Source organism: Eleginops maclovinus, chromosome 15 (assembly GCF_036324505.1).
Source record: "Eleginops maclovinus isolate JMC-PN-2008 ecotype Puerto Natales chromosome 15, JC_Emac_rtc_rv5, whole genome shotgun sequence".
NCBI lineage: Eukaryota > Metazoa > Chordata > Actinopteri > Perciformes > Eleginopidae > Eleginops > Eleginops maclovinus.
Genome location: NC_086363.1, coordinates 2,616,597 through 2,642,255, shown reverse-complemented (window position 1 = coordinate 2,642,255; position 25,659 = coordinate 2,616,597). Strand labels below are relative to the sequence as shown.

The following is a 25,659-nucleotide window of genomic DNA, read 5'->3' as shown; positions in this document are numbered from 1 at the left end:
ATGTGCGGCATGCAAGAGCGATGTGTATCCCAGCAATGCCTCGTGGATGATTCACCATTTTACTCTTAATCTGAAAAGGTTGGAGGCGTTTGTTCTTCTTTTTGTTTGCATCCATGGACAGCAGTTTTGTTTGATGTATGCAATCACAAGTGAAATGGAAATCTGAGACGAGAGAGTGACGTCGGGACGGTCGCTCTGTTTGTTTCCACGCTGCGTTTGAAGTGCTGTGTGTTTGTCTGTTGGCTGACTGAATTGTACTAGGAGGGGAACAACAGCATAGGAAGGTTTACCCCCTGTGTGGGCTGAGACAATGGAAGGATGTAACACGCACGCACACACACACACACACACACACACACACACACACACACACACACACACACACACACACACACACACACACACACACACACACACACACACACACACACACACACACACACACACAGGCTTTCCTGTAAAGCTGCAGGCAGGAGGTGTTTACAAGGTGTGTGTGAAAGAGGACATTTGCCTCAGAAAGCAACGATCTGTTTCGTTCTTAAAAAAATAAAAAATAAACTAGGTTTTGCAACATGTTGAGCAACTGTGGTGGAAGAAAACGTCTTAAATGGATTCTAAGTTAACAATTTAAGAAGTCATACTGACCGATATGCTCCTGAAGTTTAAACCTTTTGCTCACTACAGTAGTATTTGTGTGTAGAAAACACGTGAAAATGATCCCAAATCTTCCATTCTCCAACGCTTTGAAGGACAGAGGCATGTTCTTTCATCTCTGCATATTTGTTTTGGTGCTTCAAAAGCCCCAACACACACACACACAAACACACACACACACACACACACACACACACACACACACACACACACACACACACACACACACACACACACACACACACACACACCACCCACCTGTATTGTCGGTTACTTTAGCTGATCAGACACTTTGTTAAGTTGGAGCTGGGTGTGGTTATAAGCTGCTTATCATGGAGTCATGGAATTCCATTTACTAAAAACAGTCCTTTCAAAACAGATGGAGAGGTCCAGAACATGTGGATCCCTGTGGTCTGCCTCTCTCAGGATCAGTGGTTTATAACCTCAGAGCAGGTGGACATGCTGTAGCACAGTAACGGTTGTGTGCGTTAGCGGTAGCGTGTTGTTTCTGTGGCTCTGCTGCAGAGGTCAGCTCCTCAGCGTGAGTCGGCTGCACGAAATAAATATGTCTCCTCACCGTGACTCGGCTGTTCAGACAGAATCCCTCCAGGACCTGTTGGTGTATTATTCACTGTCTTTAAAGAATTCATCTTAATGTATTTGCATGGATTGTTTCAGGGACTGTGCAGAGAGACTTTAGTGTTTCTCACTCGTTATTAAAAAATACTGAAGAAAAAGAGCTGAAAATTGTTGTAGATTCGTTGCTTAACAGGAAATTAAATGGCAACTATTTGATATGCTATTGGTTAATCATTATTGCTTCATTATTCAAGCTTAAATCTGCTTTTTTCCCCTGCCTCTGCAAGTTAAAGGTTTTGAGTTTTCCTCTGTTTTATATCACTGCAAACATTTGACAACTTATACCTCAGGAAACAGTTTTTTAAAAAAAAAAGATTCTAACATTTTATACACTTTTTTAAACCAACTCATTGATTAATGTGGAGAGTGCTCACTAGATATATAAACAAGGACATGTGTTGCAGCTTTACACACAGCATACAGCTCTGAATGCATCTACTTTGTAAAGGAAATCCTCTTCTATTTAAAATACCTTTATTTTATAGATTTTACTGGCTTAAAAAAGGCCACTTTAGGGTGATTTCTGTCCCGTTGGATTCGTTGAAATGTTCAAAGCAAAGAGTCTTACTTTTTTTATTGCGGTACAACCGTGTTTCCTTGGGCAAAGAGAGCTTCCTCTTTTTTGGATTACTTGCTTTTTCGTGGCGTTGGTCGTTGTTGAGGAAAAAGATGAAACTTTATGAAGCCGCTCCTTTAGGTCTTCTACAGGCTTTGCTCTCAGAGGGGGTTTTGAGTAAGTAAGGCTTACTTCAGGAAATTGATGGAATTGTGTCCATGTTTCTCTCCACACCAAAGTTATCTCCACGCATAACTCAAGCGCAACGTCTGACAGCCCCTGAGAGAGGAAGTGATCCGAGTTGTGTTATTAAAACTCATAAAGTTTTCATCAAAGCTTCGATGGAGAGCTTGTTTGAAACAGCCCACCCCTGCAGGCCAAATACAGATCTGGCAGCTTTAAGGTGCGCCTGATTTGTTGTGTCGGGGCTCTTTAAAGAACCAGAGCTGTCCATTGAAACACAGTAAATCAAACACTCTGGTATTCCAACTATTCCTATAGATGAGTTATTTATCAGAACAGATTACATGCTCATGCAAAAGACCGGTTTTCATGTTGATCATGTGACAATGTTTATGACTCGCAACGCATCTGGTTTCCCTCTGACCCTCGCTCCAAGTTTGAAGCTTCAAAACATGTCAACAAACCTGCTGCCTCTCCTTTCAACATGTCTTTAGTTTACCTGTACATTCACCCATGTGAGAAAGTATTTATATATTACAATTAATGCAAAAACATGTGTTTTGCTGCCTTGATTACATTGTCTTTGCACCTTGCTGCTAATCAGAATGATAGGTCTACTAAAATGCTCAAGAAAACAAATATTTTAAAGGTCTTTTCCTACTTTTGAATCTTTTGAATGGATGATATTGTATTTGAAAGGCTCCACTTGCATTTTTCTGATAAAACAGGCTGTTCTATTAGCTTCAGCATCAACACAACAAAAGCATTATTCATGGTTCTGTTGCTGGTTGAATAGTCTTGCTCAACATAACCCGTCTACAGGTTATTTTTACCCCGACGTCAACCCGATTGTGGCATCACAACTGGAGGCAATAAAAAGCGGGGGATTGATATCAAAACAAAAGCAAGTAAAGCGTTGTGAAGTCATTCATAAGACCAAGAGCCTCAGACAGACCTAGAATATATTCTTGTGGACATTTTTGATAAGGTGGGACATTTTGTATTGAAGATATCTGAGATTTTCAGTTTCTTTGCTTAAAAATAGAGCAAATTTGCAAAACCGCAACTACGTCCGTGCATCACAATCGGCCACTGCACCTTTAAAACCTTGTATTCTTTTGTATAATGTGTCCAATATGTGCTACATGAATCAATTAATGTCTGTCAAAGGACACAGGGTGACGCTTTTATCACAAGAAAGGCTGTTTCTACTGAATTAAGCTTTCTAAAGTCATGTAAAATCAAAGCAATGCATCAGACTTATGCAGAACCGTTTCATTCCTGCTCATGAACAGTACTTGTTCTAGAAGTTGTGGCCCCTCTGACCCCTCTTTTGGAACCCTTTAACTCGCTAAAAAGCGCAGTGAACACCCTCTGGGGATTCAGGAAATTCCTACAAGTGTCTCTGGAGCCTGATTTGGCGCCTCGGCCTCCCTTCCTGGATAAATGCACGGAGCTGCAAACAAGAGGCGCCTCTGTAACGTACGACAGACGGAAAACAGACGGAGGGATTCACTGCTCGTCTCGTGTTAATGTCACTCACAGGAAGTCTGTGCATGCATGAATCCAGACTCATTATTACAGAAAAATGCACATTAAGTGACAGAGAATGAAACACTGTGGGGGAAATACTGTGAAGGCTTGATGTGACACATGCAGAATGAGTCTCTATTCACTTTCAGTTCATAAAGAGCAACACAAATGCAAGAAATTACACTTTCCTGTATCCTGTTTTTACCCCAATCAAAACCCATTTGGTTCAAATATGCGCCTCAATTTGAAGGCTCAGGAATTTGAGATGAAGGCAGCACAAAGCTCATTGTTGTTTTCTAAACAAACCGATCCTTTTGAACCTTTCTGAGCCCAGATTTAAGTCCCTGCATATTTAGAAGTAGTTTCCTGCCGCAGGAAGGGAAACAAACAAAGCTTATTTAGCTAAAAGGGAACAAATAACTTCCTTTCTAAGTTTTCTGATAATTGTTGTTATTTTTCTGTAATATTTAGGTATTGAAAAGCAGGCCTTAGTCATTCTGTTATCAGTGTTGGATTATAAAACATGCACAATCCTTAGTGATATTAAAAAGGTCTGAAGGGAACTCAAGAATTAAACAGTTTCGTTAGGCGTCTTTATCTCCTGCACTGCAGCTGATAAACATTTAACACATACAACCTGCAATTAGTAGAGCAATTAACCTGAGTAACCCCCCACACACACACACACACACACTCACACTCACACACTCACAAATGGCAGCAGTTAGGAGTCTTTTAATCCACTCTTCCGTTTTTATGAGCGATTTTTACAGACATGCTGTGATTCTTATTGTCTAGGTGGTGTGTCTGCATCTGATCCTGATGTTTAAAGAGGCCCCTATTATGCTTGTTGGGGTTTTCCCTTTCCTGTAGTGTGTTTATATAGGCTTAAGTGCATCTAAATGGTCTGCAAAGGCTAAAATTCCACACACTCCCTTCTTTTAAAGCATGGAAACATGTCACAGTAGAGGCAGAAAATACAAATATAGAATAATGTCCTCTTTTTGTCTTATGTTGTATCTCCTAAGGACCTGCTTTAAAAGTAGAAGCATGTTTTCAGTTTTCTGTGTTCCTTTTACCGCTCTTAGTTCCCTCTCCAGATGCCAAAAAAATAGCACATTTCCAGATAATTCTCCTCTTGCGATAAACTCAAGAATGTGTTGGAAGTCAGAAACACATTCAGGCGAGCAATGTTTTCGAAATGAAAATATTTTTGTGGGTTTTACCGCAGAACAAACTCTGAGGGTAAACATGTCAAGATGGGAGAGAAGTGTGTGAAGCGTCGGATTACATGCCAACACTGTCCACCACCTCCCCACCACACACACTCACACACTCCCCCTTTCATCTGCTTTTCTGTTCTTTGTTGCTACTTGATAAAGAGAGGATTTGGTTTAAGGGAAATATTATGACACAAAATCAGGAACAGATTCCTGCGGGGGGCATTTGCTTGTCGCAGCAGAAAATATCCCTCGAATCCAGCAAAGAAAACCAGAATATAAGCCGGGAAATGAAAGCTGTGAATGTGTTCCACTTATACTGACGTGTTTTGAGTTTGAAGTGTTGGTGAACTTCAGATAAAAGAGGCTCAGTGTTCAGGAAACGACAGCTTCATCATCCCATCCTGTTCTGTTAGCACCAAAATGGGCCAGAGGTGGTGAAAAGTTCCTACATTTCCTTTTTCTGTGGGAACTTTAGAAACGTTGTATATGCAGAAATGATTGTCTTCCACATTGAAACACTAGGGAGGCTAATTTCCGTTATCAGTGTTTTATTTCTTTATATTTTGGCAGTTTTGGGTCGAGCTCTTACTGTGATTTTGGATATTGCATAGTGTCCTCCTTACCTGTCAGCAGGAAAGCATCCTCATACTCACACTGACACTCAGACCTCTTCACTTGCCAATGTGTGGAATTAGTCATTGTTTTCATTTTGTGTTTTATGTCTTTTAAAGATGTGAAATTTGTTTTTTTGTTTGACTTGTTGGTTAATCTGTGTCTCTGTGTGTGTGCAGGGTGCTGGTCAGGAGAAGCTGGGCATCTACATCAAGTCTGTGGTGAAAGGAGGAGCAGCGGACGTGGTGAGTGTGCACACAAACTGCAACCATAACAGAAAAGCATGAGGAAAACACACAGTGACTCATGGTGAGGTGTGTGTGTGTGTGTGTGTGTGTGTGTGTGTTTTTACAGGACGGTCGTCTGGCTGCAGGTGACCAGCTGCTGAGCGTAGATGGACGCAGCCTCGTCGGCCTATCACAGGAGAGGTAAACGAGTCATATTGAGATATTTTGTTTGCGGAGGATGCATTTCAAGGGTTCAGTGCTCAGAAATCATGCGCTATGATGGTGTTCTTACGCCCATTTCTATTCGTACGATTAGATATGGTACATTCTAAGATGACCTGTATCTAAATTAGGACTGGGCAATACATATCAATATTTTAACAGTATTTTTAATATTTATTTAAAAGCTTTTTTTGTATTATTTGCTTTTACCAATTATGTAAGTTAATCCACATTACTGATGATTATTTTTCGGAATTTTCTAAATAATTTGGCATGTTTTGTTCCCTTATTATCGGCTAGCCCAATATACTATTCAACTATTATTGGTTTGATTTAAATATAATTTATTCATCACAAATTAGGAAATTCTTGGTCACAGTAGCAGGAAATGACCAGGTTTTAAAAATGTAAATGGAACAAAAAGAATGAAACCTAAACATAAACATAAACATATCAACGGTAAAAAGTAAAGATATTTACGCAGAAGAGGGGACACGTAGTATTGTTGTTTATGCTCAACCTCCCACCGCAGAGTCCTGACGTATGTTTGGTCCCTCCGATGACAAAACTCTGTCTGAATTCTATTTTGGGAATTGAAAACATTTGGAACACTTTAATATCACGTTGACGTCAGATAACCACATCTCGGGGAGAGACCACGGAGTTGAGCAATCCTGAGGTTTGTGCAAAGACAAAAGTTTCCAAACGCGTCTGAAATACAAGCAGCAAAAGTGTGTGTGTGTGTGTGTGTTTTGGAAACAGCAGAGAACACCACTCTGTTTATCCAGTTCTCCTCTCCTCCTCTGAGTACAGGCTGTGCTGCTCAATGTGCGACAGGTCAAACTGGATTTACAAACCATTAGCCTGATTGCTTTTGCCTCCAGGTTGCAGGACTTATCATATGAAGTAATTTCAGGACAATTGAAAAGGGTTAGGGTTATTGTCCTGTAAACATATCTGCACCGTCTCCCCCTCCTGCAGGTGACTCCTTACCCGTCAGGATTTCGCATTATATGCAGCATTTATGTCTGGTTCGTGTTCAATCCTGAGATGTTTCCAAACATGGGTTAAGTGCGTGTTCTCTGCTCGGCATCAGGATGGTGGGGTTGCGTTCCCTGAAATCCATCAAATCAAACACACATGGCTCATTAGCTCCTCTCAGCTATTCGGAGGATTTAGTTTAAGCTCTGCGCACATGTGGCAGCTACAGAAAATACCAAGGATACTTTCTGTGTGTGTGGCTCTGATAAACTGCAGGATTGTTCCCAGATTACATTGTTGTGAGTTTCTGGCACTGGTACATATATTCCTTGCCTTTTCTTGATCGTAAAAGCTCTATGAGTTCATCTTTAAACACTCTAATGCGCTCATTATCCTCCAAAGCTATACTGTATGTAATAATCCACTGAAAGAATAAACGGTAATAAGTTATATTAAGGTATCAACTAGTGGTTAATTAACATGCATATTAGCAGTGTATATTGGCTCTTTATTAGTCATTATAAAACACTTATTAATGCCTCGTTCTACATGACCATTAGTTAAGAGTTGTTCCCCAATTACCCTCTAATTAGTGCTCATTTATTACGTAAGGAAGCTGAATTTCTGTCCTATTTAAATCATTATACTGTTAGAAAAGCCTATCATTTACACAGATTTACTAGTTAATTAAAAGATACAATAGTTAGTTATCTCAATAACCAGCTGCAAGAATTAATAATGAATGCATCAATAATCTACGACACGTTATTAGAAAATGGGCCAAATGATTGCAGCACTTTTACTATCGGTACTTAAAGAATAGAGGAGCACTTTCTGACAGAACACATACAACTCCACCAGTCTGAACTTAATACACACACACACACACACACACACACACACCTCTTAAAAATTCTTTGAATTTGAACATTTTGGTGTTAATAGTTTTGCTCTTTTCTCTCTCTCTCTCTCTCTCTCTCGCTCTCTCTCTCTCTCTCTCTCTCTCTCTCTCTCTTCCTCTGTGTGTGTGTGTGTGTGTTCGTTCAGGGCGGCCGAGTTGATGACGAGGACGGGTTCAGTAGTGACTCTGGAGGTGGCGAAGCAGGGAGCGATTTACCACGGCCTGGCTACCCTCCTGAACCAGCCGAGCCCCATGATGCCCCGAGGTGAGAACACACACATTCAGATCGCATCTCACTCATGTTGTTTTTTACCAAATGTACAGTTTATTCATAGTATCAAATAGTTTGTCCTTAATATTTTTAGGAAACCTTTTAGTTTTCTGCCTCTTAGTAAACACTTTTGCATGTAAAAAACGATGCAGATGAAATTTGATTTTGCACATTTTTTTCCAATCAATCATTTTTATCTTATTTCAATAAAAAAAGGAAATTCTTCTCTTCTTCAAGCAGAAGTGTGTGAAAATGCACCGATTGTATAAAATAAACAGACTTGTGGTTATTGAAATATATCAACTCGTGTTTCAAAAAGAATTGTGATGCTCGTTTAAATCGAAAAAAGCGGATTCATCAATAATTACTCTGAGGTTTTACTTATATTACATACAGAAGAAGTACATTATGCACTAATGCTATTTTTCCCTTCTAAAACCATCATGACAATTAGAAAAAGTGTTACATTAAAAGCCAGAAAAGATGCAGCAGCTTCTGTTTAACATGTCATGAATGGACTATTGTCAGTTCAGTTAGTAACAGCTTCTGGTGTGAAGCAGGAGAAGCAGACTTGTCCAGACACTGGGTCCTTGTTGTCTTCTCTGCAGTCCCGTAAAAAAAAACCGGCCTGCAGACTGAAGGATATAATGAGTGTTTGTGGCTCCAGCCAGATATACGTGTGTGTGTGCATGCGTGTCCCCACACACACACACACGTAGGGACAGAGTTTACGGGGTTGTCTGGCTCTGTGCTGGTCTTTGTCCACTGGAATGTGACCCCAGATTCATTGAGGAAGTCTTCTGCGGTCCAGGATGACGGGTGTTTCTCCCTCCACCACGGCGTGTTTTCCAGTCAGACGGTGAAATTTAGACGCCGGTCACTCTCTAATGTTTTGGAAACTGGACCAGTCAGAGTGTGGATTCTCACAGACTCAGGGATCAGACAGAGATAGTTGTTACACTTCAAGAGGCCCTGTTTTGCTTTTGGGTTTTCCCTTTCCTGTAGTGCGTTTTATAGATTTTAGTGCATGTAAATGGTCTGCAAAGGCTAAAATCCCAAAGTCTTCCTGAAAGGAGCAGAATAGGGGTGTTATTAGGAGGAATTGATAAACCACAGTCCCAATTTATTTTCCCTTGCTGTTATTTATGTTGTGTTATTTGGGTTAAACATCCATTCCCTCTCCGTCTCGACCCTCCAGCTTCGGACCGAGGCCGTGACAAGAACGGAAAGCTGCGACCAAAGAGCGAGGGCTTCGAGCTGTACAACAACTCGGTGCAGAACGGCTCCCCGGAGAGTCCGCAGGCCGGCTGGGACTCGTACCCCGAACCAAAGAAGACCAACGAAGATCGGCTGCTGAAGAACCGAGCCGACCACCGGTCCAGCCCGAACGTAGCCAGTAAGACCCTCGAGAGTCATTATTCTTTGTTTAATAAACTAAACCTGCGACATGGAAAGTATCTGGGTGGGTGTGGACTTGGCATGAGCCGCAGTGGAAATAAGGGGAGAAAAATACTGGTGTTATTCTTTGAGTGCTCCACCCTGATTTGGAAACACAGTGACATAACACTGGCTGCCAAAGACTTAAACAACAACCTCAGGAACCACTTGCAGTCAATGTTGTGGATCATTTGGGAGTAGTTGATGACTCCTTTTCACCTTAAAGTCATTGCTTAATTGCATTGTTAGGGAATGCATTTAAAATAACCTTTCTTGGCAGGATTTTGAAAACATATTACGGCTTTTTTAGTCATAGATGCAGAGGTGCACTCTGTAGTACAGACAGTAGTGTAGTCAAGTACTGTACATAAATATTGTCTATTGTTGTTTGCATATTATTTGTTTGATTACGTCCAAAATGGTGCGTAAAAGCAGTGTTATTGTAGGTATTTCTCCTGCTCTTACTGCCAAAAGAAGGCAAAGGTTTTGAGTGTTTTTACCTGATTTAAATACGGCTTTGTCTATCCTTCCCCCTCCTCAGACCAGAGCCAGAGTCCTGCAAACAAAGCGGTTTACCCCGGAGGACCCGGCACCAAGATCACCTCCGTCTCCACCGGGAACCTGTGTGCAGACGTGAGTCACTTTTAGGATGGAAGTCAATGGCGTCTCTATGTGGAATGTGCCACCAGAGGAAATTAGATCTGAGGACACACAATGTCTAGAGCAGAGACGAGGAAAACATTTTCCTGACAATAGAGTAGAGCTGTGATGATTCAACAACAACAACAACAACAACAACAACCATTAAGACATTTTGTGATGAAAGACTTTAGAAGAAAAAAGCTAAGACTTGAAAGGTGTCCCAAATATTTCCTTCTCACACTATGTTTTTCTTTGCTCTACCAGGACGAGCCCTCCCCTCCCCGTCCCGAGGCGTACCCCATCCCCACCCAGACTTACCCCAGAGAGTACTTCACCATCCCGGCCTCCAAGAGCACGGACCGGGTGGTGGTGGGTCCGGGGCAGGGACCCCCGCAGCACTGGCAGGGCGTGGAGGAGAGAGAGCGCCTCCCTGGGGTGGAGAACATCCACAACAACAGCATGCAGGTAAGAGCAGCTTCAGTTTACAGAAAGTAAACAAACGAAAGAGTGTTTTTGTTTGTTGACATTCAGATTGTTTTAGCCACCTTTCTCTCGTCTCTTACTCCATATGTCTTCTTCTCTTCCCAGCGGATCAACCACTCGCAGGAGGATCTGTACCCCCCGCCGGGAGGCATGAGACCGGACGAGCGCATGCAGCCGCACTACCAGCAGGACTACCAGCCCCGGGACCTGGACTACCAGCTGGACTACCAGAGAGGTCCACCAGGAGGTAGGACAACAGAAACCCTCAGGAAGGAGAGGCTGGGAAAAAAATCACCCAGATTAGTGCGTTCTCTACGTCCAAATGTTACTCAAATTAAATCCAATTTGATTATGATTATGTAATGGATATTGACCTTAATATTTGAGGCCAGGGGAGGTGACATCTGCTCTTAATCCTGCAGACAGTCAGTCATTTGTTTGCTGTCCATGGACCTTTGTTTATTTTAGATTGACAGCTCTTGCTCTGGACAAAAATGCTTCATGCAGACATTGAGTGCTGGAGTTCAGACTTGTACAGATCAGTTTTTTTTATAATAATTAAACTGCATGATGTTTAATAGGTAAGAAAAAAGACCCTTTGTTTTTCTAAGGAACACTGTATTACCTCAAACCCATAAAGCGGAGGTCCCAAACAGAGTAACAGACACTGACCAACTAAGAAACCCTTTCCTGTGTTTCCTGTCTGTAGGGGGTCCTGACCACTGGGCCCCTCAGCCTCAGGTCTCCTCCTCGTTGGAGTCCTCCACCTCCAGCCAGGAGCATCTCAACTTCTCCGCCTCCTCTTCCTCCTCCAACAAGACCCTGAACCAGAAGACGGGGCCGGGCCGATGGAAGACGCCCAACGCCCCGCACGCTGCGCCGCAACACCCGGCTCCGACGCCCTCCCGCTCCGACCTCCCGCCTCCTCCTCCTCCACCACCGGCGCCGTACCCCGACGCCTACGACCCCTACGAGCCCCAACAGGAGCTCCCGCTGCCCCCGCCTCCCACCGCCGTGAGCGCCGTTACCGCCCAGCAGGCCGCCGACCGGAAGAAGCGAGAGGAGCAGCAGCGCTGGTATGAGAAGGAGAAGGCTCGGCTGGAGGAGGAGAGGTGGGGGTTTGTTTTGATTTGTTTAATTATCTTCTATTCTATTTTCAGAATGATTAATGTTGCATTTAAAGGAGGATTTGTTGAGGCTCTTAGGTGGAAGCATGCAACAAATATATGATTAAAATAATCAAATCTATTTAAAGAAGTTTAAGAAAACGACTATGAAATGACAAATAAGAGGAATGTTTACAAGAAGTATAAATGTACAAAACTACAGTAATTACCACAAAATTGTGAAAAATGGCCCTCCTAGTTTCTGAAATATCTTGTTATTTTATCCCAAAACCAAAATATATTCACTTTAATGATTTAAATAGAAAAAAGCAGGAAATCTCCATATTTGAGCCATTTTTCCACCATGAAAACTGGCCTTATTGATTAATCAGTTGTAAAAAATGTGGATTATTTATCTGCCGATCGTCTAACAGACACCTCTCTAATCTGTCATAATATTGTCGCTGATTTCCAGGGAGAGGAAGAGGAGAGAGCAGGAGAGGAAGCTGGGTCAGATCCGGGCCAACCCCGTCATGCCCGTCCAGCCTCACAACAACGGCGGCTCCATGCCTCCTCCGCACCACCAGCCCCCACTGCCCTCCGTGACCCCGCCCATGCCCTACCTGCCCCCTCAGCCTCAGCCTCCACCTTCCAGACCGGAGAAGCTTGCCAGCCTTCCGCGGTCGGCCGTCCCTCCCCCCGCCAGTGCCTCCCACCCTGCAGGTAAGACTACTTCTGAGAGTCTCTTGAGTGGGATTTCTGTGCAAGACAGAAGTAAAGCTGCGCCTGATTTCCTTTTAGACTGCTTTTGTTTGCAGAACCGTGTAAAGATAGTGTTTGTAATGTGCTGCAGGCATGGACACGGTGATCAGGGAGCTCTTACCGCAGCAGCAGCCACGCACCATCGAGAGGAGAGACCTGCAGTACATCACCATCAGCAAGGAGGAGCTCTCCAGCGACAGCCTCTCCCCCGACCCGTGGAAGAGGGACGCCCGGGAAAAGGCGGAGAAGCAGCAGCAGCTCCACATCGTCGACCTGCTGGACAAAGAGATCCAGGAGCTGCAGGTGGGAAGCATTTCAGATCCAGCTTTCAATGCATGTATGGAGATTTCTAAGCACGCTCTTTCTTTTTCCAGTCGAAGCCGGAGCGGACGGCGGAGGAGAGCGACCGCCTCAGGAAGCTGATGCTGGAGTGGCAGTTCCAGAAGCGGCTGCAGGAGTCCAAGCACAGCGACGAAGACGAGGAGGAGGAGGACGACGAGGACGTGGACACCATGATGATCATGCAGAGGCTGGAGGCCGAGAAGAGAGCCAGGGTGAGACGGGGGGGAGGTGGGGGGAAAAGCTGAATGAAGACGAGGAGAGATAAAGATAAGAGATTTAAAAAATGCAGAAATGAAATGCCAAGAAAGACGAGGAGAGGTGAGAATAAAAAGGAAGAGTGCAAGTCTACAGGAAGTACAGAAGGAAGTAGAAATGTTCTGTGAAACAATGATCTCCATTAGCTCACAGGTTAGAAACAAATCACACAAAGAAGAACGAGCCCCAGGAAGTCGGGCTGACGAGGGGGGAAACAGAGCCGTCTTTCAAAAAGGGGAAATGGATTCCTCCCCTCTCTGAATGTCCTGCAATGTGCATCTGCAACATGCTTCTGTCATCGCTTTGCCATGCTGAGCTGAGCTGCCTAAATCTGATTGGCTTGAGGGGTGGACGGGGGATACGGGCAGGCAGGCGGGTGAAGATGTTGTTAATGCTGCATTCACATCATATGGATAAAACTGTGACTTTTGTTTAAAAGAGGTCGCGATTTATGCTTCCTGAAGGTGTTTTTGGTTCCTGATTAAAAGCAAACTGCTGCTTCTTTGTGTCACTTTCAAATTGACTTTACTTTACATGCATCAGGTGTGTTTTCCATATGATGCAAATGCAGCATGTTGCACAGCGATTTGAACCATCGAGTCAAAAATCCACTGAGGATTGAGGCAGATTTCTGGTGCTTTCTGAGAGTCGTTGACGTTTTCATTTTTGATTCTTGTGCAGCTTTATTCTCTTTCCTCCTCCGTGTGAAAGGCTGTGGTGGAAGCAGCTGTCTGTACGGCTGTATCGTGGTGAATCAGAGTGTGTGTGTGTGTGTGTGTGTGTGTGTGTGTGTGTGACTGTGTGTGTGTGGGTTTTTGTTTTCTTTCAAGTGCTGCTGTTTTAAATCTGTTTCTGCAAGTGGACATTTTGAACCGTTTACAGTAAACATGGAGGAAAGATCAGAAGAGAAGGTCAAGTTTATTTATAGTCTTTCTATTTAGCCCAAAAAATCAGCTCAGACTGTTTTTACATCCATAAGGAGTCCTTGTGAGTCCTTGGATTGCATAAAAACAAATTTGATTTGTAATCTTTAGAGTTTATATGGTTTAAAATGATAGAAATCAGGGTGAGAAGTGGCCAGAATGTGCCTCAACAGGTTACACAAATACCTTTCATTGTGACAAATGAATCAAGTAAACCAAGATATGCTTAGGTTTGTCATTGTGCAGGAGTTGCAGTACGAAAAGAGTGCAAATAAAACAAAGTATAGACGATAAAGATTATTAATAAGGCGCAAAGATTAAGCCAGAAAGGCGCTTCATTTGGAGAACGAAATGGAGATTATTCAGGAGGATTAAACGGTGAAGTAGAAGTGAGAAAAAAGACTTAAATTGGCAAAACAAATAAATATTTTGCAGCAAATTTCTGTTTTTGTACCAATATGTTTTACACCTGTTTGTTTACTAATAGAAATCATTTCCACATTTAAATATTGATCATGTGGTCAGGGAGAGAAGCAATGCTTTCACTTTACTGTTTGTCCCCTCCCTTCTTTTATTTCTAATCCCCCTTCAGTTTTTCCCTCCTCCTCTAATTTTATTTATACCTCCCCCCTCACCTTTTCTTGAACTATCTGGGTATTCCCCCTCTCCTCCTCCCTCCCTCCCTATCTCCCCCCTCTCAAACTCTATTGTCTTCTTCTTCTTCAGCAGCAGAGTGCTGTCCCAGCTATCTCTGTTCTAGACTTGGTATGTTCTTCCTGTTAACGACCAGCCCCCACCCCCCTCCCCATGCCCTTACATCACTTCCTGTTTCCTGTCTGGGCCACCCACCTGCCCGTGTTTCCTCTCTGTCTCTCCCCCCCCCTACCCATCTGGATTTACTGTTGTTGTGTGATTTTGGGGGTGGGTGTTGAGGGGGAAGTGAGATTAGCAAAAGAGAAGCTGGTCGTGTTGAGGGGAGCGCTTGATGTCGTTTGGGAAGCCGTCCATCTCTTTGTCCACTCAAAACAACTGCTGGGGGGGCGGGGACTGACGCTGCTGCTTATTCTTAATTTAAAATCCAGTATGAAGTTTCTATCGGGGGTGGGGGGGTGCTGTGGTTATTGTCAGCAGCCATGTTTTGAGTGCATACTGAGGTGGCGCCTGCATGGCTGAATGCATCACAGGGGGGGGGGTGGGGGGATCCATGCATGAGAGTCCTGTGAGCCCCCCCCCTCCCCACCAGGGCCACATCATGGTGTCTTATCCATTCATTCATTCATCCATCGTCTGTGTGACCGGCTGAGCCTCTTCGTGTTCGTCTTTAGAGGGTCGGTTCAAACTGAACAAAAACACACTTTTCTAACTTTGAGGAACTTTGGGTTTGTTTCCTGAACTACAGAACAGGATTGGAAAAGTTATATCAGAGGAAGATTTCTCAAGAATAACAAAGGGATTAACTTAAATCAGACAGCAACTGAAGTCCACTGACATTCCTCTTTTATAATAGTATATTATTAATGGTAATATTGAAGAGATTACAAACTAATGATGATCAAAATGAATTTATAACTAACTAATATTCCATGTATAGTAAAACCAACACAAAACATGTATTTAATACTAGTAGATAAGTATCATTTGTATTAATACATAAAAAAGACAAATAAAAAACTGCAATAAGTCTAATAATTATAGAATAATGAATCCATGTGTTTACTATATATAAATCCAGTGGATGATAAAATAATAGTGATTTTTCTCTTTGGTTGAACCGACCCCTTACCCTCCACTCAGCCCAGAGAAAGGGTCTGTTTGTTTTGTGTGTCAGCGTGTCCCACTGGGTTTTTTGTTGTTCTGAAGATTTCTGCAGCAGCCCTTTAATCACACACACATGAAATATCTGAAAGAGGGGCACGGGTTGGTGTTGTTGTTGTTGTCGTTGTTGCTGCACGTTGCTGTTGTTTGCATGTTCTGCAGAGTGTGCTTGTGCTGTGTGTTCGCAATGCACACTGCTCCTCCCCTCTGGAGCGGTCCCGTGAGACAAATTAAACGTACCTCACATCACACACACAACATGTCAGTGTACATCAAACCTCAGACAGATGTTACACACATGTCCAGAGTTTGTGTTTGGAGGACAAACGATTAACGATGTACTAACTGTTTCCGTGTGTGTGTGCGTGTGTGTGTGATCAGTTGCAGGACGAAGAGCGGCGGCGTAAGCAGCAGCTGGAGGAGATCCGTAAGCGGGAGGCGGAGGAGCGAGCGAAGCAGGAGGAGGACCGGAGGTGGAGAGACGAGACCAAGCGAGAGGCCGGGGAAAAGGTCCGTGTGTTTATGAACCTTAAGGACTGTAGGATGGTGAAAATGCAGAGATGCAAAATACATCCCGTATCTATAGGGTTGATCCACTAGTATAGTCGTTTTTAAATCTCTGTTCATTTATTGCCTTTTTTTCAGGCTAAAAAAACCCCTAAATAATCTTAATCAATCAATCAAATACTTCATTAACTTTGAGACAGTGGCACCAAATAAGCATACAATAAATACATCATTTAAGTGAAAATGTGCTTTAATTAAACACAACGATCCTCCAAGAGCTTTAATAAACACTGAAATAACCAGGAAGTTGCATTTGGAGAAATAGTGAAATATTTCGGTGCAGATTATCCTCCTCTCAAAGTGTACTGACCATATCCCAAAATGTCCATCTGTTAATTTAAATCTGATTAAATAGATGTTCAAATGTGCCTCCATCAAAGGAGCCAGACGGTAACACACCCAATTAAATCAAATAAAACCCTGGCAATATAATATATAGTTAAAGATACAAGCCCAAGGATTTACAGAGCCTGTTATTATCTTAGTGTAATTCAATTAGTTGGTTGTCAATTTAATCTGCACACTTTAATTGCTTAATTGATTTCTGAAAAAAACGATTTAAGTCTCATTTTTTCTGTTTCTGCTTTGTTGTTTTAGGTATTGAATGCAGTATTTACTGGCTAAACACCTCTCTTATACTATATCTATATATAGTATATTAATGACTGCATGCATTTGCTTCATAAAGACATTGAGCTAATTGGACGAGGATCCGTTATAAAGTATACATGTTGATAATTCAAACATTACTTTGTGTTTGTGAGGTTTTAAATGAGCAGTAGTGTGACCCCATCGTCGTCCTGTGTGTTGAATCAAACATCTTCAGTGTTTTATTATCATCGTGTCCTTGATTTGACACCACTGGTCATCTTCAAACCTCACAAACATGTATTTAAGTTAATCTTCATAACACTGCCTCTTTTTCTAGGACGTATTTAACGACTTCTTGTGTTTCTAAATGTTTATTTTGTGTAATTAAGACAGTTTGTTTGTTGAAAACGTTTGAAATCTATTGTTTTTAAGATGTTTCAATGTTGCATGACCTCATCCTGTGCACCCCCCCACCCTATGTGACGTATTGCTGAGTCATGTTATGTGCTGCCACCCACCTCAAGCATGAGACTCCCATCTCGTTGTCGTTGTTGTTGTCGTTGTTGTCGTTGGTGTGTGTCAGGAAGTTCAGTTGTTTTTTTGGGGGGGAAGCAGTTATGATTTACTTTTTTTGTGACCATTTCCATCCAGCATCGCTCCAGAAACTATGTGTAGGGAATGCCGCCCACCCTCCCACTTTCCCCCAAAAAGAAAAAACCACATGCTTTCAATTCACACACACACACACACACACACACACACACACACACACACACACACACACACACACACACACACACACACACACACACACACACACACACACATATAAACCCTATCATGTGCCTCATTCCGCCCTCAGTCATCCATCCACTCATTTTTAAACCCACACACCCACTAATCCCTCCCAGTTTCTTCAGATACCCACTGGGCCGATCCCACCGTCACCAGCAGCTCGGATTCATCCGAGGAAATATATACGATGAAACGGAACCACAAAAAAAAAAGGAACGCGGAGATAATCTGACATCAGAAGCATGGAGATTAAACCCCGGACCTCAGAAACATAAACACATTCCTCCATCAGCTCAGGGTGGGCTCGGATCAAACCCCCCCCCCCCACAAACAATATATTAAACTGAGGCACATGTGGACATATAGCTCTTGCACACACACATGCATACACACTGCTGCTGTGATGAGGGAGAGGGGAGACGGTGGTAGACAGGGTGGTCCGGTTTACTCTACAGTCAGAAACAGCTGCATGATGTCTGATTGAGTTTAAGTCAGTGGGGAGACGATGGTTCTTCAGGTAGTCTTCAACTGTCTCGTCTGTGGAGCTGCAGCGATTAGCCGATAAACATGAAAAATGGTGACCAATTATTAGGATATTTGGTTAATCCTTGGAGCATCTATGCCAGCTAAATACAAATAATGAATTAGCTAAAATGCGTCTGTGTTTTTCAAATCAAAGCTGGCAAACAAGATTTAGCACCAAAATGCACTTCAGAAAAGGAGCTGTATGAACAGGAAATGGTTGTTTTAAAGGTATTTTATTGTTGGTTTCTGCTGGAAGTCGTTGCTTCAGATGGAATTTATAAACGTAGGCTCCGATCATTGAGGGTTATACATCAGTTCTGGGATTTTGGTAGACATGTAGGACTGGGGTTTGTAGTACTGAAGTAGGTCTTTGTGTATTGTTAGGCAAGTTGTACCCGGAGTAAATCCTCCCAGAATTGAACTTGATCGAGTTGTCGTAGCAGGAAGTAGCAGCAGGGAAGGTGAGCTTTTTGACAAGTTGAATATTCCCCCTTGTTGATGATTGGTACACATGTTGGAATGTGTGTAGCAGATCTTTGTGTGGTTCAAGGCGAGTTATAGCAGCTGTAATCCATCCCAGAATACTCCTGTTATCAAGGTGGAAGTAGAATCAGGGCAGTGGAGCTTTTTGGACGAGTTGAATATTCCCCCTAGTTGTATCTCGTAGCTGATTGGCCAGTTAGTGTCCATTGCTGAGGTGAGAGCCAATGAGAGCGGAGCTAACTAACCGGTTGTCCCTCCCTCAGAGGAGACAGGAGGAGGAGTACTACACCCGGCTGGAGGCGGAGCGGCGCCGGCAGCACGACGAGGCGGAGAGGAAGCTGCTTACGCCCGACGACCCGGCCGGTCTGTACCGGCCCCCGCTGCCACGGGACTACCAACCCCCCGCCCCCCAAAACCCTACTAACACCCCCCCGCCCCCCCCCACAGAGAAACACCTCCTACCTCAAAACGCAGGTCGCCTCCCCCGACACGCTCTACACCGCCAAGTTCGTGTCCTACGCGGGCGACGAGGAGGACGAGGAGGAGGCAGGGAGCGGCGGCGGTGTGAACCAATCAGGTCAGGTGAAGCTGTCGGCCACCAGGAAGTCGTACGGCGACCTCCCGGCCGCGCCCAATCACAGCAAGCCTCAACCGCCGCCCACTGCGCGCAAGCCCCGCCCCGTTTCCGACGGCATCTTCCTGTCTAGCTCGTTCCAGATGCCGGTCAACAACTCCAACAGTACAGGCCCCCCCCTTCCTGCCAAACCCAGCTCCGTGCCCCCCGGGGGGTTTAAAGGTAGACGAGGAGAGGGGAGTCCAGCTCGCCCAACGGCAGCTCCCCCGCCTCCCTCTCAATCACTCTTCCCTCCCTTCCTAGATTAGCTCTCTTTATTTTTCATCTTCCACCGTTTCCCTTCTTTGTGTTTGTCACTTTTATTTGTCGTCCAGATTTACTTTGTGTTATTTTATACATGTGAACCTTTTTTTTAAAGAGACAATCAGTACCTCCCCCCCTCCCGGTAATTTCACTTTTCCTCCAATCAAAACTCCCGGTCAATCAGAACAGGAAAAGCAATCGATAATCCCCCCCCCCCCCACTGCTGCAGACCGAGAGCCATCAGAGCCAATCATAGTACTGTTGGTGTTGTCGCTCGCCGCCTCCTTTGTGTCTGGTTTGTCGCTGCTTGGGTCGGGGGGGGCGAGGGCGGTCTTCAGTGTGCCCCCCCCCTGTCCCCCCGGTGGCTCTGCTTAGCGGTGTTGGCTTTAAAGGGAGGAGACACAACATTGGCTTCACACAACCCCATCCATCACTCAAATAAAAAGCAACAAATCAGCGCTCATCTCATCTCATGTCATCAAGGGCTCTACTTTGTCTGTGGCTGTTTTAAATATATGTATTTTAAAGGTGCTTCTCCAATCCAACAGCCCCTCAAATTTAGATTTAGCTGTCATGCTGTGGCCATAAATCAGAATCAGGTTTATTGACAGGTAGCTTTACAAGGAATTTGCTTTGGTGTTATTCATTCTAAATGTCAGAATTAAAAAAAGAAATAAATCAATTTAAAAAAACAAGTATTATAATATACAAAAATACAGGACGATTTACTTCAAATTAAACAAATATATACACACATTCAAATATAAATAAGTAAAAACGGTACACCACAAATATAAATGCTCTAAATAAATCTTAAAGCTACCATCAAATATCGTTCAAATATTCTGTACTCCTTTCTTGGTAAAATGTGCCGTTTGTACAAAATTAAGTCACAAATAAACAAGTAAAATATTGTGTGAGGGCTTCTGATTGAACCCGATTCAACATGTGACCTTTAGCTTCTTTATATGAAAGGAAATGTTTAAAATGATCAAAATAAGGAACCAGAAATATGGAAATGACCCCAAAAATGTACCGTGCCGATTCATGCAGCCACATGGAGTCATTAAGACTTCCTGAAGTCCTTTGGACATCCACAGACAAACGGAGCAGTGTGAACATCATCCCTTCCTGAGGTCCAGGAAACAGCTGCCTGCTCCTTCAAAATAAACTCCCTCCCCCTTCTGCTTATCGATCACTAAAACCTCCGGGACCTCATGGAGAAAACTTTCACTCGAATCAGTAAAAAAAAACATCCCACTAATGTCCCTCTACCTCCCCCCACCCCCCACCTCCCTCACAACTGAAATGTGCATGACACACACTCACACACACACACACACACACACATTATAACACACACACACTGCACTCTGGCTGCTAGCAGCTCACCCCCAATAACGGCTCGAAGTCTTGCTTTTTCCTGCCTGTGTGTGTAGCGTCCACCAGGCTGCTGTCTTTATTTACTCTGTCTCTGCTTCCCTGTTACCCTCTTCTGTTTTAATCTACCCCTCCCCTAATGGTTCCACTCCCCCTCTGTGCTTCTGTCTGCCTGTTTCTGTCATTAGTCTCTGTCTAACGCTGCAGCTTTACTAAACCTGACTCCCACAAGGCATTGCAGCAGGTTCAGGTGGTCAAACGAGCACCTGAGTCTCTGGCTTCCCTGACATGAAATCTGCTGAAAATATATTGAAATGAGTGTGATTCGATCAGCTGGCAGCTCCAAGAAGCCTCAACTTCAGGAAAGAAATGCAGAAGTTCTTCTTAACTTGAAGATAAAACCACAAATGTGAAGCAAGTCTACTTAAAACGGGTGCAATAGCTGCTAAAAAAACACCCTAAGGAACAAAAAACAATTGAAGTTGTTCTTAGACTCAACTCGCCTCCAAGATTTCAAAGTAAAAGCCTTTTGAAATGATTCTTTTCAGTCGTAGGAACGTATAATTTTCCATTCCTCTTGTCTCCTCAGAGGAATGTCTCTGGCCTTGAACAGAGGTCGTGTTTCTGTGGTTGTTTTGTTCTCTTCCAGTTTGTGTTCATGTGGTTTCTTGGGGGGCTGAAGTGGCTTGATCCCGTGTCAAACTGTACTTCAGATCTCCTTTTTTGGTTGTTTTCGGGCTATAAAACCCCAAGGAAAAAAGGGCTGAGGAGCTGCCAGATGGATGAATATAAATCTGGGTTCACACCGTGTCTCTGTGTTTGCATCTGGACACCAAACCTCATCTGAACGAGAGAAAAGTGCATTCAGACTCCACTTTCAATCCCATTCAGAGAGGTTTAATGTCCCAGGTTTTAGTAATTATAACAACAATAGAGAAAAGTAAATGTGCTTCAAAGAGAGTCTGCTCTGCTGATTTCTCTAAATTGAATGAGAAAACTGTGATTAGTTCTCCTTACTCCAGTAAGGAGGCGCAGCATTTGCAATAAATGAGTTAAAATACCTTTCTTAATTAATAATAGTGGTGTTGTAGATATGTCCCCGGCCTAGAAGTAGTTCTCAAATGCATAAGGGGAAATAACCACATGAGAATTATGATGCCAAATAGCAGAAAATCAAAAAGTAGAATATAGGTTTTTATGTGGGGGACTATTTTCTGCTGCGGATGAATACACATTTGATGATCTAGTGAGAAAACCTTTTTTAAAAGTATCCAAATTTCTCAATTAAAAAAATCTTTTATAGGTTGCATTCAATGTAGGTGTAACTTCATAAATAAAACTCTTAATTTTGGGAGAAGACACAGGGACACATGAACCAAATTAATCTACTTTGTGGTCAAAGGTCGTGGTCACCGTCTTCGTGTTAGATACACAAGTTTAAGGCTTTTTTTATTCACAGCCTTTGTCCCAAAACTGTTGATGAATTCAATGTTTAATTGAGATGTCAACATGGGACCTAATGACAACAAGTTAAACAGAAGTCACAATAATGTACATGATTCAGATGAAATGCGACAGGAATGTTTGTCGGTGACCTCGGCCTCGGATCCCTTCAACACTTCCACAGACCATTTCCCGCTGCTTTGGAATGGCCCTTTACGAGCTTTTTAACGCTTTACTCTTTCTCTTTTCTTCGCCTCGCTGCTCTAGTTTGATGAGATCTGACTTTTATCTGCCTTAACGCTTCCTCCAGAAACCGCTCCCCCTCTTCCTCCTGCTCACACTGGTCTGTGGGAAATAAAGAAGCTGCTGGTTAACAATTCTATGGGAAAATAAGACGTATTTTCTGTGTTCATGGGAGTAAAGAGGGAGGGATACCGGAGACTGTAACAGCTATTAGCCAGCAGCTTCTTTTTCAGATGTTTTCCGATTTTAACCGAAGCAGAAATATGAACTTTGCTAACTTTTATCTGTCTGCTAAACCTCGGACAGGATATAACTCGTACACTGGAAACTCAGCAGGAGTTGTAGGATCAGGAGAAGTCTACAACGACCCGCGGGACAAATGGACAAAGAGGTGAGAAATGTCGGACTAGTGAGTTAAAAAATCTTGGGGAAAAAAAGGTCATAGTATATAAAAAAGAACCATCATGGTATATTATCTCAAAAGATACCTCAACTGTGTGTGTGTGTGTGTGTGTGTTGCAGTCAGGAGCAGGAGAACTCGATCCCCAGCGGCGCTCCGGAGAGTATGACCTTCAAGGAGCGCCAGCGTCTCTTCTCTCAGGGGAAGGAGGTTTCCAACAAGGTCAAAGCTTCACGCAAACTCATGGAGCTGGAGAACGAGCTCAACACCAAGTAATAGCCCGAGCCCGACACCAAGTAATAGCCCGAGCCTTTCCCCCCTGCCCCAGCGACACCGCCACCTCTCCCCCTGGTGAAGCGAAGGTGCTCCTGGGACGAAAAAACACGGCGCTTTCTTTGTGTTGTTCCCCCCGTTTTTATTTTTAATCATTGAATAACTGGACCGCTCACTTTTTTTGACGTAGCTATATCGTTGCAATAGGAGAGACATTTATGGCTTAAAGATTCTTCCTCCCCTCGTTAAGGTCTGTCAAAGATATATAATGATAAAGCACTGTAAAAACGTTTCAATTGTGAGAATCGCTCGACAAAGGGGGATATATTTTTGTTTAAGAAATGGTTCTCGGGGGCGAAGGGGATGCAGAACGGTTTATTCTCTCACTGAACAATTGTGTTATTTTAATGCTCTTTTTCTCACTTTTAAATGCCCACGGCTGAGCTCCAGACCAACTTTTATTTTCTTGTTTTATAAAAGATTAAATTCTCAGTGAGTGGAAACACTGTTATTTCATTCCGTAGCGAAAAAAGCATGGGATTCTTTTTTTTGTGATGTTTTAGATGATTCTCCAGAGGAGGATCGTACCAGGATCTTTTAAGTGCACAACAATACTGTAAATATTTGGGTCCACAACTGTCTCACTCTTTTACTACTGTAGAAACCTGCCATGCTACTAAAAATCTGCAAAACACTAATGTGATTTAACATTTTGGTGACGTAAAAATCCAACAGGAAGTACCGCTAAAACTGGACTGTTTTGAGTTTAATTTTTTTAAATGTTTCGCCCCGATCTGAGGTTATTTTTTAATCTAAATAGTCTTTTTATTTGCAGAGTTGTGTGAGATGAATTTGATTGATTGTACCTGAAATTCAAGCCAGATTTCTTTCATTCACAATGTGATTTAATGTTGGTTTTCACAATGAAAATAAAAAAAGGAATTACTCTTTAAGTCCTTGTTTGCTTTTCAGATATTTATTTGTGGGAAAAATACTTGCACAAAACAACCTGTTTTCAATATTAACTGTAAACTGTTTTGAGAAGTGGATTACATTTGGGACCTCTCGTACTGTGGTTATAATAAATCTGTGTTTTCTGCATTAGAGACAGATAGTGTTTTCTTCTTACACCAGCGGAAAGATCCAGATGTTTTTGGGGTTTCTTTAGGACTGGAGTCAAGGTGATAGAATTGGGATTGTACAAATATATATATATACACACACCATTGCCATAATTCACCAACACTTCTGAAAAAAACAAATGGTAGTGATGTTTCAAATGTGTCTCTCTTCTGCAGTTTGACTCCATCCTGTGTGGACTTATTTAATTCCCCGCTCCAGGAGCCTCCACTAAAACCAGATTCTTCAAGATGAGATAAGATGCTGTTAAAATAACTGAGGAACACTTACACCCTCCTCTCCGCTCACAGCAACAACAAATCCTTTATAGGTTTCAAAATGAACTGAATCATTTAAATGGTTTCATGTTTAGCCTTTTGTAAATCATTAATAAATACAGATTTTTCAACAGTGCAGGCTGGAAGTGTGGTCATTTTTATTCTCATAAGTTTTTCGATTGTGTTAGAAAGAAATTAATTATAAAGTATGTCATAAGTCATAGTTTAGTATGTTGAATACAAATTGAAAAATGTATTAATTATGGCGCAGTGGTACAACAGTAATGCGGACGCAGCTTGATTGTGATTGGCCGAATGTTTGAACTAATGGTCCCAGCTTGATTGTGATTGGCCGAATGTTGAAAATGATAGTACAGTGATACTACAGAAATACTGTTGAAAACAAGTATTCTATTGGGGTTTCGAGAGTGGCTCATCCAGTCACAATAACGTCGTTCATAAAGTTCTTCTTTAAAAGCATTTTAACTCCATTGAATAATAAATACAAAACTACTCCTAGAAACAAAAGACGTCAACACGCTTTTACGTCATTTTCAAACTCACAACGTGACTCCCAACTTCACACCAACTATTAACAGTTCGCAGCTGAAAGTAGGTCCTGGTCTCATTAGCTGATATTATTATAAACTAGAAGTAACATGTTTAGACAATGTCTCGATAGTTTCATATTTAGTTCGCAAATGATTTGTTTTATATTACTGTCAGGATGGCCGAGCGGTCTAAGGCGCTGCGTTCAGGTCGCAGTCTCCTCTGGAGGCGTGGGTTCGAATCCCACTTCTGACATCAGATTTTTTTTTTGTTTCCCAGAAACATATAACGAAACCACTTTCTACACATTTGAGACATCCACAAATTGCAGGCTAAATGGGGCACTTTATTGCTGTACTATGGCTGTAA

At 42.8% G+C, this 25,659-nt stretch overlaps 1 protein-coding gene and 1 non-coding gene across 2 annotated transcripts in view; both read left to right on the top strand.

The window, feature by feature from the left end:
• The window catches only part of LOC134876658 (afadin-like), an 81,535-nt gene extending 57,238 nt beyond the window's left edge, over window positions 1-24,297 (top strand). Inside the window, 16 exon segments of the mRNA XM_063901705.1 lie at window positions 5,580-5,645; window positions 5,755-5,828; window positions 7,878-7,996; window positions 9,201-9,398; window positions 9,981-10,072; window positions 10,346-10,546; window positions 10,670-10,811; window positions 11,274-11,676; window positions 12,146-12,393; window positions 12,524-12,735; window positions 12,807-12,986; window positions 16,149-16,277; window positions 18,992-19,162; window positions 19,164-19,524; window positions 22,978-23,062; window positions 23,194-24,297. Coding sequence (XP_063757775.1) covers window positions 5,580-5,645; window positions 5,755-5,828; window positions 7,878-7,996; window positions 9,201-9,398; window positions 9,981-10,072; window positions 10,346-10,546; window positions 10,670-10,811; window positions 11,274-11,676; window positions 12,146-12,393; window positions 12,524-12,735; window positions 12,807-12,986; window positions 16,149-16,277; window positions 18,992-19,162; window positions 19,164-19,524; window positions 22,978-23,062; window positions 23,194-23,347 — 2,835 coding nt within the window. The 3' untranslated portion in view covers window positions 23,348-24,297.
• Window positions 24,298-25,462: 1,165 nt separating this feature from the next.
• Window positions 25,463-25,545, top strand: trnal-cag (transfer RNA leucine (anticodon CAG)). The gene has a single exon. It is a non-coding gene; the product is annotated as a tRNA-Leu (tRNA).
• Window positions 25,546-25,659: the final 114 nt, after the last annotated feature.